The sequence below is a fragment of the Apostichopus japonicus genome, chromosome 16 (assembly GCF_037975245.1).
Source record: "Apostichopus japonicus isolate 1M-3 chromosome 16, ASM3797524v1, whole genome shotgun sequence".
Classification (NCBI taxonomy): domain Eukaryota; kingdom Metazoa; phylum Echinodermata; class Holothuroidea; order Aspidochirotida; family Stichopodidae; genus Apostichopus; species Apostichopus japonicus.
The window spans coordinates 11,124,151-11,139,666 of record NC_092576.1 but is presented as its reverse complement, the minus strand read 5'-3'; the positions used below and the strand labels follow the sequence as shown (position 1 = coordinate 11,139,666).

The following is a 15,516-nucleotide window of genomic DNA, read 5'->3' as shown; positions in this document are numbered from 1 at the left end:
AAGTACCTTCCTACGCCACTGGTACGCATAGTGCAGGCTATTCATTGTTAGGCAGTCTAGAAACGGGGCTTTGCTGAACGTTGTTTGTTTCATAATATCGGAAGTTTTGTAAGTTGCACTTTTTAAAGATTGAAAGACAGATTAAATCTTTTTTCATTTTATAACATAATATAGCTACTTTAACTTGTCATTTTAAAATTTTCATCAGTTTCGTGACAATTTAAATAAAAAAAGTTGTCAGTATTTTGCATCCTCAACTGCGAATTTTTTCATCGCCAGACATCGCAAAAAATCACAATTTTCGGGGGCTTTCACCCCCAGGATCCCCACGAGGGGTTCTACCCCATGACCCCACCATAGCCCTAAGACGGGCCCCTGGACACCACGCCTTTATGCTCGCACGTTACGCGTGCTAGGCAGGCGAACACCGGCGGGAAATCGGCAGTGTGTTCGCGGGAAATTGAAGGTTTTCCAACACTGAGTGAACTGTGCAGTTACTGTATGCATCATGTTCAAGGTTTTCACGGAGGCCTTTGAGGAAATGAATGGTTAGTACAGTGTATATATGCTGCACTAATGCTGTGTGTAGGCCAAGGTTCACGAAGGTCATTGGTTATATTCGCGCGCTGTAGACGTGTTTTTAGATGTTACGGAGAGTCAGGTTTCCATGGATATTAATCGAAAATGAATCTGAGTTTAACTGACGCTAAAGAAATGGATCGTCTTGGGCAGATTAACAAATCATTGCAAGTATAAATAAGTACAGGTAGCTCTGCTGTTAAAAAGAAAAGTTCAATATCGGTTTGCTGTTATTGGCAATTAGGCAAAATTTTACCGATACCGATATGCTGCCGATATTGCAAATATCGGCCGATACCGATATTGAAAACGATTATCGTAGCAACACAAGTATAAATAATAATAATAAACAAACATTTTCTAGTTAATACATTGATCGCCAACATTTGTCCGTTTTGTGGTAATTTCAGAACTGCTATTCAATATTGGGGAACTGCTATGCAACAAAAATATTGTATAGCAATTGTCGAAATTTGTTGCTATGCAATTTTTTGGCCATAAGTCGAACCCTGCCTATATCTATAAAATCATTGATGGTGACTCAATGATACCCTAAACAACCAAGGATGGTGACTCAATTATACCTATATTCAACCTTGGATGGTGACTCAATGATACCTATAGACATCCATGGATGGTGACTCAATGATACCTTATATAACCATGGATGGTGACTCAATGATACCCTATACAACCATGTATGGTGACTCCATGATACCCTATACAACCATGGATGGTGACTCAATGATACCTTATACAACCATGGACGGTGACTCAATGATACCCTATACAACCATGGACGGTGACTCAATGATACCCTATACAAACAACCATGGATGGTGACTCAATGATACCTTTATATGTAACGATGGATGGTGATCTACTCAATGATACCTGTAGGCCTATATTCATTGATGGTGACTCAATGATACCTATATCAACCATGGACGGTCCTTCATCAAGTGATACAGCAGTCACTTCATTTTCCCAAAAAGGTTCAATTTGGAAGATGATCAAGAATATTTTAGGTGAAGGTCACATCTGACATGACAGATTATTAGGCTTATTTTTTCAATGGATAATTTGTGATATTTTTGTTATTGTAAAGAAATATATAATTAAGTCACTATAGATCAATAAGAACAGCACAGTATATCATGATAAAAACTCACTATATATATTTTAACCTTTGATGGTTTGTATCATAAATCATTAAAATATAATGCAAAATTTGAGTCAATTGCAATTTAAAATATATCGCAAAATAACATTCAGCTGAATTATATTTAGAAACAGCTGATTCGGTCTATTTATTTAATTAAAATTATTTTTCTGAATGCATATAATCCTACAATATAACCTGTGTGAACCTGCCCTACATTTAATGTCTGTTTGTTCCTGATGAGAAACATTCCTTAAATACTTACGTACATTACTGCAGTATATAGCTACAAATTTTAGCAATCATTCATGTGGTAATTCAATGAACAGTTACGTGTAGGCATACTTCATAAACATGCAATTAAATTAAACTTGCTGATGACTGAAATTTAATTCATTGACATGTATATATACGCAGACTCCACAAATATGTGACATTAATATAATCGCTGGAACATGGAATGGTTATAGCAGGGGGAGGGGAGCCTGTGGATGTCTATTTTATGCTAGCCCTACTTTGGTTAAATCATTTATAGCCGAGGTTGTTAGTGCTAGGCCCTTAGGCCAGGGCAGACTAGGGTCTAGCTAGGTGGGAGTGGGGGGGGGGGGGTCTAACTTAACCTTTCAAGTATGAGCACCAACACCATGTCAGACTTAGGCATAATCTTCCATCATTGTTTCTTACAATATGATGATTCCAGATCATTAACTGACCTTAGGTAATGTCGGTGGGCGTAGACTATTTCACCAATAAATTATTAGGCAAACTGTCCATAGTAACAACTAGGCCTATAGAGCTAGCGTACAATAGGCTAGCAAAATATCAATAGCTTATGTTCAGAATGTATAGGAAATTACAAAACAGTAAGTTAGGCCTATCATAGTACTAAATGGTAGGCCTAAACGGGTCCTGTGCAACACGTCACTAGCCTAAGGCGTTCGCTATGGAATTGGTCTACATCTGAAAATGAACTACCATGGTAAACCTTGCGGACGTGAAAACCTCCCGGTACTTTGCCACACAGTATTGAGGTTCAGAAACGGATGGATGGATTATCACATTTACTTTATAGGGGCAAGTACAATAATACCAGGCGTCATGTTCTCCACATGTTGAAGCCTAATCTCTTTCTAGCAGAGATTGTAAGGGCACTAATAAACCACGCTGTACGAAAGCCCATTAGTGCCATTGGGACAAAAGAAGAAAAGCAGTTTGGCCAGCCTGTTACTTATATTTTGTTTGCCTGTTTCTTGGGCGAAACATATTTTGTGACTATATAATTACGAGAATTTTGTGGGCTTCCTACTTTAACCGCACGATTTTTTTTTTACGTTTTATTTTCACAAATCCTCTCTTAACATTTTAAGGTATATTCCGGTGTGAACGTGAAATTGATTTCTTAACAAACTTCCTATCTTTGGCTTGCGTCTGTGGATCAAAGCCACATTTTCATAGTATTTATATCTCGATTCGCGAACAAATTAATTTTCCTAATTTCTTGCATGGTACTATTGGGAATGCATCTGGTATCGGCAGAGTATATGATCAGGGAGTTGTTATGGAAACTCCGATATATGTTGTCAAAGCTGTTGAAGTGGAATATTTTTACTTAGGAAGTGTCATGATGTCATCACAGACTACCTACAGTGACCCATTTCCTGGTGTAGGGGAGGGTTCAGTGAATCAAAGAGGTTTCATTCACATCTGACGTGAGGGGAAGGGAATCACAAGAGATTAGTGTAGAATACTTTCCATACAAGTATATTTTGTAACAAGTGAATAGTCCTTTAAAGGTTCAAAACGAATTTTCGATAACGCCCTCAATTGGACAATTTCAATAATTACCGGTATCAGCGCCGTATTTGAGTCTCTGATAACAAACCTATTTCATCTTATTTTACAGAAATTTAGAGAACTTCAGACTTCAGTTCTGTATAACTAAATCAAGCATAAATATGAACTTGCACGGTAAGAAATATTGCAGAGAGAACTGAGTGAACACGTAAAAGTATAATGATAGCATAACTTGTATATTTCACGGCATGTAACTGTAAGTGAGTGTAACGGTGTGTGCTTGCAGTTACAGCAGTTGTGCGTGCTGCTCGCGCATTGTAAGGAGACATAAGCCTAGCCTAGCCTAAATGTACAGTAGGAACACCAACAATGTATGTATGTATATTAGATCCTCCTGCAAGCAGGAACTCGCGAAGAAGCCTCATAGGCTTATCAAAGCCGCAAGCTGACCGAAGTCAGTCTCCCACATTCATATTTAACGTCCATGATTAGGAATTGTTAATTGTCAACAACTGTAACTGGACGACATACTTTAATCTGGGAGTGACTCGAACTGGGGACCTTATGATTGAAAGGCACCGGCGTTAACCACTGAGCTAACACTCCACAATACATTTAGTTACAATACATTTAGTTACAATACATTTACATTTAGTTGCAATACATTACATACATTTAGTTACATTTAGTTACAATACAATACATTTAGTTACTAGGCCTAAATTTAGTTACTAAATTTAGTTACAATTTAGTTACTAAACAATACATTTAGTTACAATATGTAAGCTCCATTAGGCAATGCAGAATGAAAATGGTGATTCAGTAACATTAACTGTAAATTGTGTAGATAAAAAAATGAGCATGGTCAAATTAACAATAATTAACATGAATGATAAAGGGTCTAGACCTATGTCGGTAGGCTGTGTTAGTGTTTGTTTATAATGTGACATTCACAGGATACATGATTTCACATTTGATAGCTTACAGTGTGACCGATTGAAAGTCTTTGTGATTAAACACCACAATACTTTGCAGTGCAAAAGGTCACCCGTAAAGTTAAAGTTTGAAAAGTAACTCCAGGGCTGGAGGTTCTTTACTCTTCTAAACATTTCTAAGTACCATAATTACTAAGATGGAACACTCACAATCTATATATAATAATCTATATTTAATAATCTATATTTAATAAAATGATTTAGACTGGGGCATCTACTCCGTATTAACCCTTTTTGGTAAGGTAATACTGATGATATTTAATGGCATTGAAGACTCGCCCCAAACCGCGTGCCGCGCTCTGAAAAAGTTGACTTTCTGTTGCTTGCAAGTAAAGTTTTCTGCTTGTCGCTACAAAATATAGACAGTAATGAAACGTGATACCTTGTTATCTTTAGCTTGACCTGAGATGGAGATATCCATCGCTGTATCGTTTGTACTGTGCTGTGGGTATTGACCGCAGCTGTATGTACTGACTGTACACTATTGTCTAATTACCGAATGTAGCAAGCTGTGTGCGTATTTTCTGGGATTGATGGTGGTGTTTAACACTTCTGTTACACCTCATTCGAAACTAGGTCAGATTACCGGCATTAGACATTTCTTTTTGCGCGAGTCTTCACACCCTTTAAGCTGTCTATGTTATATAAAGGTCTGGATGGAGGTATGAATATTGAAGGAAACAATGAATGCACATCAAGTGAAACATGATTTAATGTCTTTGTTCATCCATCCTTACGAACAGCATCTCCTGTTGCTGAACCTATGGCTCTTGGTTCACCACCGCAGAATCAAGGGCTCCACCAGTCATTTTCTCATCCAGCTGGTCAGGCATCTGGATTCCTTCCGGGATACTTGATGGGAGAACCAGGGCATTCAGTGTCTGTGAGTATATGCGACTCACTTTAAATAGGTCCTTAAACCTTAGAGTACTTTGAGTCAGAGTATAGATTTTAGAATGTTAATATGTCTTTGATGCTAATCTGACATTTAAGAAAAGTAGACATCAGCAACCAATTTCAATACTATTCGTTGTCAAATTGCGGTTTCATGTAAAGTTCAATCAGCAACCTCCTTCCCAAACTTCTTTCTAGATCAGATTGGGAGTTTAAATCTTCTCAGAATATTGAATTATTTTGCCTCTACAGTTTTATCTTTTAAATGTGGCATTTTCAATGCCTACATAGTTTCTACTTAAATGGTGTTTTCAATACCTCCACAGTTTTATCCTAAGTGGCTCTTTTCATGCCTGCATGGTTCTAAATTTCAAAAGTGGTATTTCCATGCTTACACAAACTTTGAAAGCGATATTGCCAACCTACCTGTACACAGTTTTAACCTAAGTGGTTGTTTCCATGACTACACAATTTGAACCTAAGTGGTCGTTTCCATGTCTTCACAGTTTTAATTATCTCCACGGTTTTAACATTTACTGTTTGGTATTTCCATGTTTCCACCATTTTAACGTAAGTGGTGTTTCTATGCCTCCACAAGACTATTTACTACTCCATTGACTTCACATTCATCTCTGTTTGTTGTATACATTGATTACATTGAACTCTGGTATTTGTCACAGCCATCGAGTTCACGCCTGTGGAGTGCCTCAAGAAGCCCGAGCAGAGGCCTGACGCCATCATCCCTTGGACCAAAGGACAGTACCTCAAGGTTAGAACGCAGCGACAGCTTTATGAGTCCAAGGTAAATCCTGAACACATTGCAGGCATCAACTTGCTTGCACAAACGTGCTCAAGCTCACTGATCTCATTTCTTTAAATGTTCTGACGTTTACTTACCGTGCTATGAACAATCTGCTTCCAAGTTCTTTTGCTACCTTTTATACAATCGGTCACTCTATTCACAATTATAATGCTAGACAAGCTGCATGGTCATTTACGTGCTCCTTTTTGTCGTAATTCAAAGAGCATGCAAAGCCTCCGTTATCGTTCTATTTCTTTGCGGAACAATCTTCCGATCAACTTGAAATCTTATACTTCCGTGGCTTCGTTGAGGCGACAACTGAAAAATGACTATAAAGCCTTTATTGATTGTATCCGTTGTAAGGGGTGGGAGGTGGTGGTGGTGGGGAGGGGGGGGGGGGGGGTAGTGTTATATGTTAAAGCTATCTATTTTTTTTGGGGGGGGGGGAAGTTCTTTCATAGGTGTTAATTGTTATCTATTTTCTTTAATGGGAGTACTCTATTCGATTAAGCCCAAAAGAATTTCTTAGTTTACCTTTCACATTTTTTACTTATTTGCAGTTAAATTGTCTTGTTCACCTTGTTACACTGTGTGATGAAACAAATAATAAATAATAAATAAATAAATAACAGCGTTGTTAACGAATAGTGCAGCCTCTATAGCAGCCTCTGTAGCAAAACTCCCCCCTTCCCACTTTGGGGTTCCAGGCATGACTTACTGTAAGGAGGTGTGAAGTTATATTACTTGCAAGTGTACACTGCCACATCCATGAAAGAGCCAGTCTGTGTGACAAAAGGTTGTGGATAGTGGAATCATTAAATATTTACATTTCATTTTTTTTTCATTTCATTTGTTTCATCTATACATAAGAACAATAGAACAAAGTAGTATAGTATAAACAGGACACTAGAAAAACAATAGTAGTTTATCGAGCTAGAGACCATCAAGTGGTCGCCCATATTTAGCGAAATATTTGTTCATTAACCCCCTCCATTTCTTGATGGCTGTCAGTTGCAATAATGTTCATGATTTGGGGAATATTCTGTATATTTGGAGCAAAATTTGGGGTAAATTTCAAAATGGTTTACAGTTAAAAAGAAAGAGGTGTGTTCATATAAAAGACTATATGCCAAAGTTTCAGAATTACCCAAACAGTAAAATGTTGAATTATATCCCAATTTATATTCATCAGAAGTGGAATCAATGCCAGTACAAAGGATCATGGGAATGCCCCACCTGTAGCCGGTCTTTACGATCATGTCGACAGCCCACACCATCTGGGGTTAACCCCGCACCACGTAGCAACACCAGAACGAAAACGGGTAAGACAAATTTGTTATCAAGAGCCATTTTGACATTGGTAAACTGAGGACATGGATTTTATGTGTAAAAGTAGGTTGGCCTGACATTTCGATCCTAACAGGATCTTCTTTCAAAGGCTAAATGACAAGTAACAGTAACAGAAGGGACAAAAACACACACAGAACACAGACAGGTTAATGAGCAGGGTGAACACAAAGAGATAGATGTAAGGGGATTAGTAGACAAGGGATGGAGAGAAGAAAGAAAGAAAGAAATGGATTTTAGTTAGAAGTATTTAGCCAAGAATTTTATTTTTGAAAAGTAATTTTTTTTTTTTTTTTTTTTCTGTTTTTCTTTCAGCTTGATTCCCCTGCTATGAATGCACTGTCAAGCAGTTTTTCAAGACAAGTTAGTGAAGCCACACCGAGACAACTCCAATCACAGTCGTCAGGTCTGTGACAATAGAATGATCATCTTCAAAATTGCAGATTGAGTTAATGAGTAAACATAGACATAACTTATCCTGCATTGCAAAACAAACTGGGCAAATTGATATCTTAAGCAATTGCAAAGAATGTGTAGATGTTTTGTACACAGAAACCAAAGTATTTTGTAAGAAACAAAGTCCAGAGCCCTTCAAAACATGCTACACAAAATGTGACCAGTAAATTATTCCTTGACAGATAGCATCAGTGTGCAGCAACCATCAACATCAAACAAAGGGGGGGGGGCGGGGAGGGGGAATTCCAATAAGCAACATAAAAAAAAAAAAATCAGCCAAATGGTGTTGGGTATTCTTGATTTTGCTTTGAATTCAATAGTTTTGAGACATGAAAGAAAGAAGAGAAACAGAAGAAAACTAAACCAACTGTGGTTGAAAATGGATTGATCACAGTTAAAATTGCACCCCCCCCCATCCATCTTCCCTCTGCCGTAAAAACAAAGATGTTGTAAGAAAGTATGCACTGATAAAAAGATTACAGAAGTCTCAGTAATTCGTTCTTCCATCAGATAATGTATAATTGTATAACAGTATAATTGTAATTGTATAACAGTAGTTGTATAATTGTATAACAGTCTAATTGTATTGTATAATTGTATAACAGTAATTGTATAACAGTATAATTGCATAACAGTATAATTGTTCATGATTGGATATCATTGTTGTATATCTTCAGTTGCACCGTCAAGTTTGAGCAGAAGTTTTTCCCAGACGCCCCAGAGCCGTTCCTTAGGTCTGATGTCGCCTCCGGCCAGGTCCTCGCCCGCCCAGATCGATCCATTTTATACGCAGGGGTGAGTTTCAAGAGTCATATTGTTTAACCGTTGTGGTCTGTGTTAGTATGTTCAGTAAGTGGCTTCGTAGTCATGACAACAGAGATGGGAGGTACTCTCGCCGGTTCACCATATGGCATCCAATCGATTTCAAAGATACTGTTTCTTTTCAAAATAATAAACACAGCGAATGATGTTTTGATATCGCGTGGCAAAATGCTATGTGAAAGGGATAAATTTTCTATGAATATGCAAAGATTGATGGCATTTTTATGTACACATTCACCATAGTATTTTGTAATGGGAAGTTTTTAAAACTGCTATATAAAATTTGAATTGTAAATTGTTCCATGTATGAGTAATTTGAGTACTAAATCATTCCATGTTTGAGTAATTTAAGTACTACTGTATATTATTCCATGTATGAGTAATTGAGTACTAAATTATTCCATGTATGAGTAATTTGAGTACTAAATCATTCCATGTATGAGTAATTTGAGTATTAAATTATTCCATGTATGAGTAATTTGAATAGTTAATTATTCCATGTATGAGTAATTTGAGTACTAAATCATGAGTAATTTGAGTGCTAAATCATACCCTGAAACATGAAAGTGTCCATGAGTTCGCTTGTCATGCACCTGCTTATATCAAGGCGCTGACATTTGGGAAAGCCAACATAGCATGATATTTGTGCTGAGATTATATAAAATCGCATATGAAATTTGCATACTTTTAAGATGATTGAGTACTTGGACGAAAATGGCTTACAACACTGGAAGGATAGCTTAGTCGAGGCCTAGATGTTTTGATACATGCCGTCACATTTTCTTGGATGTCACACTAAAGTCTCTCCTGAGGTTTGCCCTGCTTCAGACAATATCCCTTTGTTCAAAACAAACTAAAGCCACCTAATTAAGCCCCCCTCACCACTCCCCTCTCCTTCATCCCATGGACTCCTTTGAATTTGTGTAACAACAGAAGAATGGACCCTTTCAATATTCTGTAGTAATGGGTTGGATTTGAATTGCCAGGGGGAAGTGACATGGTAAAAGTTTGAAGGGTAGCTTAATTTTTGCAGTTGTGATCACAGGAGTGGAAGTGTTTGGAATAATACAGCATTGTGTCAGGGAAAGGATCAACCAGCTTTAGTATGAATTCTGTACATATTCTTAGAAATGAATCCATTTTTTGTTCACTCCAATACTTTCTTTTTTCTTTCTCCAGAGAAGCTATAATTCCAGATACAGAGTTGGATCAGACGTGGGTTACAATCTTTGGGTAAGAGATGTGAACTTTGACCTTTTTTATTCACAACATAATCAGTTTCAGGTGATTAGTTTCTATCTGTCAGCTAATTGTCATCTGAATTCAGATTTTGAAGGAACTCTTTTCAATTTTTTTTTTGGGGCTGTCAAACTTTTCATTTTCCTCATTTATAGGTTTCCACCATCAGCAGCATCGTACATTCTCCAACAGTTCTCACAGTACGGCAATATCCAGAAACATGTCGTAAGTAAATAACATCCCAGTCTTTTAGAAAAAAAAAGAAAGAAACACAGAAACTCTTTTTCCCCACAATTTTATGACGGAAGTTTCTTTGGCGTTCTCCTCAAATTTTGTCGCTGCTTGAATCGAAGTGCCAGCTGCTTGACCCAATTACAGCGTTGTCATGGAAATATGATTCAAAAAATAAGGGTTGGGACCCACAAATCTGTCAGTAAACTTTAATGGTTGAAAGGGAATTATGCAAAATTAGTCAACAATTTTGAATGATGGTTGGTTCAGTGGAGACTGTGTGCACTTTTGGTACAAGTACAACAACATGAGGTTCAGTACAAGGTTCGAAGCATGATGCATTTTCAAATTATTTGATGTTCTTTGAAGTATTTTTGAATGATTTCTTGTACATCAATTGAATGCCTCAAGTGTGTGTACCAATCCTCCAGATGTAGTAGGAGTAGGGATAGCTGTGCTAAAAAGAGAGACCAGACTCACTAAAAGTGCGAGGGTGGAGACATTGTTTCAAAATATTGCAATGTTGTTAATGCTTCTGGTAGAGGTACCCAAATTAATAAAAAGTTTGGTGGTATCCTTTATTTATATTTTTCATTTCTAAACTTTGATGTAACTGAAACCATATCTAAGTAATAAAAGTAAGAAATTAACCATGCTGGTTTTGGACAGTAGATCTCATGATCAATAAACTGTCAGATTTTATGACTTTGATTCGTACACCGACTCCTACATTATTTATGTATTATGCACTTTTCTTTTGGTACACTGGATCCTAGCTGATCAAGTACTCACCCACATTTTCCCCCTCTCTCCCTCTCTCTCGGATCACAGGTCGCTAGCAACGGTAACTGGATGCACCTTCAGTTTTCATCAAAACTTCAAGCCAAGAAAGCACTCAGTAAAAACGGTAAAATCTTTGGAGGAAATATCATGATTGGTGCTACACCTTGCATTGATAAGGTGAGTGTGATATTAACGAGAAACACAATCGGTGACTTGTAGGGTGTTACCATGCAACCTGTTATGCTGGGACCATTGGTGTTTAGATAAGGTGAGTGTGATATTACTGAGAAACAATCGTTGACTGGTAGGGTGTTACCATGCAACCTGTTATGCTGAGACCATTGGTGCTACACCTTGCATAGATAAGGTGAGTATGATATTGCTGAGAAACACAGTCGTTGACTGGTAGGGTGTTACCATGCAACCTGTTATGCTAGGACCATTGGTGCTAAACTTGCATAGATAAGGTGAGTGTGATATTTAAGAGAAACATGAACAGGAGATTGACTGACAGTAAGTGTGCAATCGTTGACTCGTAGGGTGTTATCATACAACCTGTTATGCTGAGACCATTGGTGCTACACCTTGCATTGATAAGGGGAGTGTGATATTAAAGATAAACACAAACAGGTAATTGACTGACAGTAAGTGTGCAATCACTGAGTGACTCATAGGGTGTTACCATGCAACCTGTCATGCTGAGACCATTGGTGCTACACCTTGCATAGATAAGGTGAGTGTGATATTAATGAGAAACACAAACAGGAGATTGACTGACAGTAAGTGTGCAATCGTTGACTCGTAGGGTGTTATCATGCAACCTGTTATGCTGAGACCATTGGTGCTGAGTCTGTTCATTATTTGTCCATTTCTTGGTCTTCCTTTTGTACCATGCAGCTTGCCAACAGAGAAGTTCATTCTTTCATCATTAACTCCATAGTTGTAGCTAGCTTTAATGCTCTCTGAGCATGGTTTCCCAGGGGTAGGGTTAGTGGTAGGATGGGTTGTTTACTCAGCCCTCATGAAAGATCCCTGGTTTGTGGGCCTAAATCGTTCTTGGGCCGCTGTCCTAACTGGTCACTCATTCTATGCATCCTGTCTTCTCCCTTATCAAATCATCCTACAGGGCGTAATGGAGGTCGGCAAAGAAAATCTATACAGCAACACTCTGGCAGAAACGCCGACAAGTAAACGCACCGTATCCTTTCAGGAAGATGGAGACTATGGCAAAAGGAAAACACCGATCAGGCCTCTAACGGCAGCTTACCAGGCAGCCAGCAGTACTCATGAGGTAGGCTTTGTTTGTTCACACATCTATAAATGTTTGTATTTTGAAATAAAAAGAAAAAAAGGCCCTTAAAACCTTGTGTTCATAAAATGAAATGTAGTATGCTTTGTAATATGACTGAAAGATATAGTAGGTAATCTAAAGTGGCTTTTATTTTCAGACCAGTGAAAATTTTTTGTTACGTCATCATCATGAGCTGCACCGTGCCTCTGTAACAGTGACATGTATGATTAATACCGTTGTTTTCTTTTGTTTCTATGTAGGTCGTTCCAGACCACAACACACCCCAGAAGTCAACGTCAGTCATATCAAAGACTTTGGAGTATATGTTGGGATGGTGACCCCCTAGACTGTCATAAAAACTTCTTCAATTGCTGACATCTTATTACTCTATTTTTAACAAACTCATTGATGGAAGAGCTATGGGGAAAGAGAATTTGTTTCTGGAGAGTACATGTTAGGATGGTGACGCCCTGGACTCATAAAACCTCTTCAATTTCTGACATCTTGTTACTTTAACTATAACAAACTCATTGATGGATAGAGCTATGGGGAAGAGAACTTGTTTGTGGAGAGTACATGTTGAGATGGTGACCCCTTGACTGTCCTACAAGCTCCTCAGTTGGATGACATCTTGTTACTTTATCCTCTACAAAAGTCTTTAATGGATAGAGCTATGTGGAAAAACAACTTGTTTCTGGAGAGTACATGTTGAGATGGTGACCCCTAGACATCCTACAAGCTTCTCAGTTGGCTGACATTGTTGGTACTTTATCTCTATAAGCTCTACGATGGATATTCATTTCCGGATAAAGGGTTGTGTCTTCACAAATGTAACGTTTCTCTGCAAATAACACCCCCCCCCACCCCTGATTTAGGTCATACTGTTGGGGGATTGCAATGTTTATCGTGAAATCTGGAATAGACTTGTGTTGAAAATGTAGAGCAAATAAAAATGTCCCCAATCAGCTATAAAATATACCATAAAGAATACTGTGTAACATGATAAGGACAAAGACTTACCTCTATTCATATATGTTTAATGTTACAATAAATACATGACAAGTGCTAATAGTTAGCCTATATTGATTGAAAAAGATACTATAAGATTATAAGTGTTTGTTACTTTTGATAGAACAGTCTTGACTGTCATTCATGTAGTTTGTTACCATCCAAATGATGGAAATTAATATGCCACTGGTGCAGGTTTCCAACTTTGATTTAGCTCGAGGACAGTCAAGTTAGGTTTGACCAGAATGAATAAATGCCACAGCAAAGAAAATCCTTGTAGGTTATTCAAATTCCTGTACTATGGTCATGATATGCATTGGAAGTGCATTTCTTTGATGGTTTTCGAATAATTATGACATTGACATTCATAGACTCTTTCCTGAAGTATGTTCCTATTAAACAGGTGGATTGGCCTACCACCCCCAAACTGGTGCCTCGCAGGTGCAGCCAAGTTGAGATGTTATAGGAGGTTTCCTCATTGTTGCAAAAGATGTTAGTTCCGTCTTAGGAAACGAATATGCCGCTAATTACGGTGCTGTGTTTTGGATCACTGAACTTTCTAGCAAGTCTTGATCACTGAACCAGTCCCAGCCCACTCCAGCTATTTAGTAATGCTTCACTTAAGATTCCTTTGGGAGGTCATCTCCCCCCCCCCCCCCCTCTGCCCAGTGCAGTAAAAACCAATGATTGGGTCAGCAGTAGTTAAAGTTGTTTGACAATAGTTCTACTCTCGTTAAAATTCTCAGATACACTGGATTGCTGAGTTAACCATCCTCAACATTTGCAAATTGTTTAGAAGAGTAGCACTCCCAAATTGATCATTCCCATTTCATTTTGATAAAAACATTGTAAACAGTTTGGTCATACAGATATTTGAGGGGGCCATTGCAGAATGTTATGCCATGTAGAACATTGCATTCTGTAATTCCTTCAACTATCTACTACTATGAAGAGCATTATTCAGTACTATATATATATAAACAAGAGGAAGGGGTTCACTCCAGAGATAGATAATCCACTGTCTGGATAAAAGAGGTCTCCATTATCAGGGCTAAACTATTTTCTTGAAAACACGATAATGGATTTTATTCCGATCTCTATTTAAATGTGATTGATATGTAACATGTGGTGTAGATGAGTTTTGAATCACTCGCTTATGATATTCAATTTCCAATATTGATTTATTATTTTTTACAGTACTTTTGTTTGCTTTGTATTGTGATGTTATTGAAGGCCAAGAAAGTCATTATCAAATCACTCCAAGAATATCATCGGATATTGTATTTTGAAAAACTTGATATATAATGCACGATTTAATTTTTTCGTAAAGTATTTTTTCTTCATATTTTCCCATTTCCCAAGGGGAGCACTCTGTATTGTACTCTCATCACATGCTTCATAACATTATTACTGACAGTATGAACAGTTCTTAACCCCTTTATCTGATTCTTATGATAATACCACTCTATACTGTCCTCTCACATCATGCTTCAAAGCACTATTACTGACAGTATGAACAGTTCTTAACCCCTTTATCTGATTCTTATGATAATACCACTCTATACTGTCCTCTCATATCATGCTTCAAAGCATTTGTACTGACAGTATGAACAGTTCTTAACCTTTATCTGGTTCTAAGGATAATACCACTCTATACTGTCCTCTCATATCATGCTTCAAAGCACTTGTACTGACAGTATGAACAGTTCTTAACCTTTATCTGATAGAAACTTGATATTCATACTGTCAGTATGAGTATGAAAGTAGTACTGTATAGGAAAGATCATATCTCAACTGGGGGACACGTGGGTGTATGAGATTGTTGTGTTAATTGTATTCAAATAGTGGTCTAACAAGAATTGTTTCGAGTTATGCTGTTATTGTTTTTTGAAACCTAAATGAACATGTTTACATACTACTGTCATTTTCCCATTATATTTCTTGAGGTCATTGTCTTGTTACTTAAACATTCATCAAATTTTGTGAGGTACAATGGCTCGCAAAAAGAACTAATATTTGACTTTACGAAAGTTTTAATGAAATATTTCTTTATTTCTTCGATTTTAGAATAATATATCATTGTAAAATATCTTCAACAAATACGTTCTTTTTT

General features: G+C 37.4%; 1 protein-coding gene across 2 annotated transcripts; it reads left to right on the top strand.

The window, feature by feature from the left end:
• Window positions 1-3,563: 3,563 nt before the first annotated feature.
• On the top strand, window positions 3,564-15,503 carry LOC139983687 (nucleoporin NUP35-like). 2 transcript variants are annotated; one of them, XM_071997419.1, is made up of 11 exons: window positions 3,564-3,709; window positions 5,274-5,413; window positions 6,105-6,193; window positions 7,419-7,548; window positions 7,889-7,979; window positions 8,707-8,824; window positions 10,031-10,084; window positions 10,246-10,315; window positions 11,153-11,281; window positions 12,231-12,395; window positions 12,656-15,503. In XM_071997419.1, the coding sequence occupies exons 1-11, from the start codon at window positions 3,697-3,699 to the stop codon at window positions 12,731-12,733; spliced, it is 1,077 nt and encodes a 358-aa protein (XP_071853520.1). In that variant the 5' UTR covers window positions 3,564-3,696; the 3' UTR covers window positions 12,734-15,503. The 2 variants fall into 2 exon arrangements, with proteins under 2 accessions (XP_071853520.1, XP_071853518.1); XM_071997417.1 differs by having other exon boundaries at window positions 6,105-6,226.
• The last annotated feature ends 13 nt before the right edge of the window (window positions 15,504-15,516 follow it).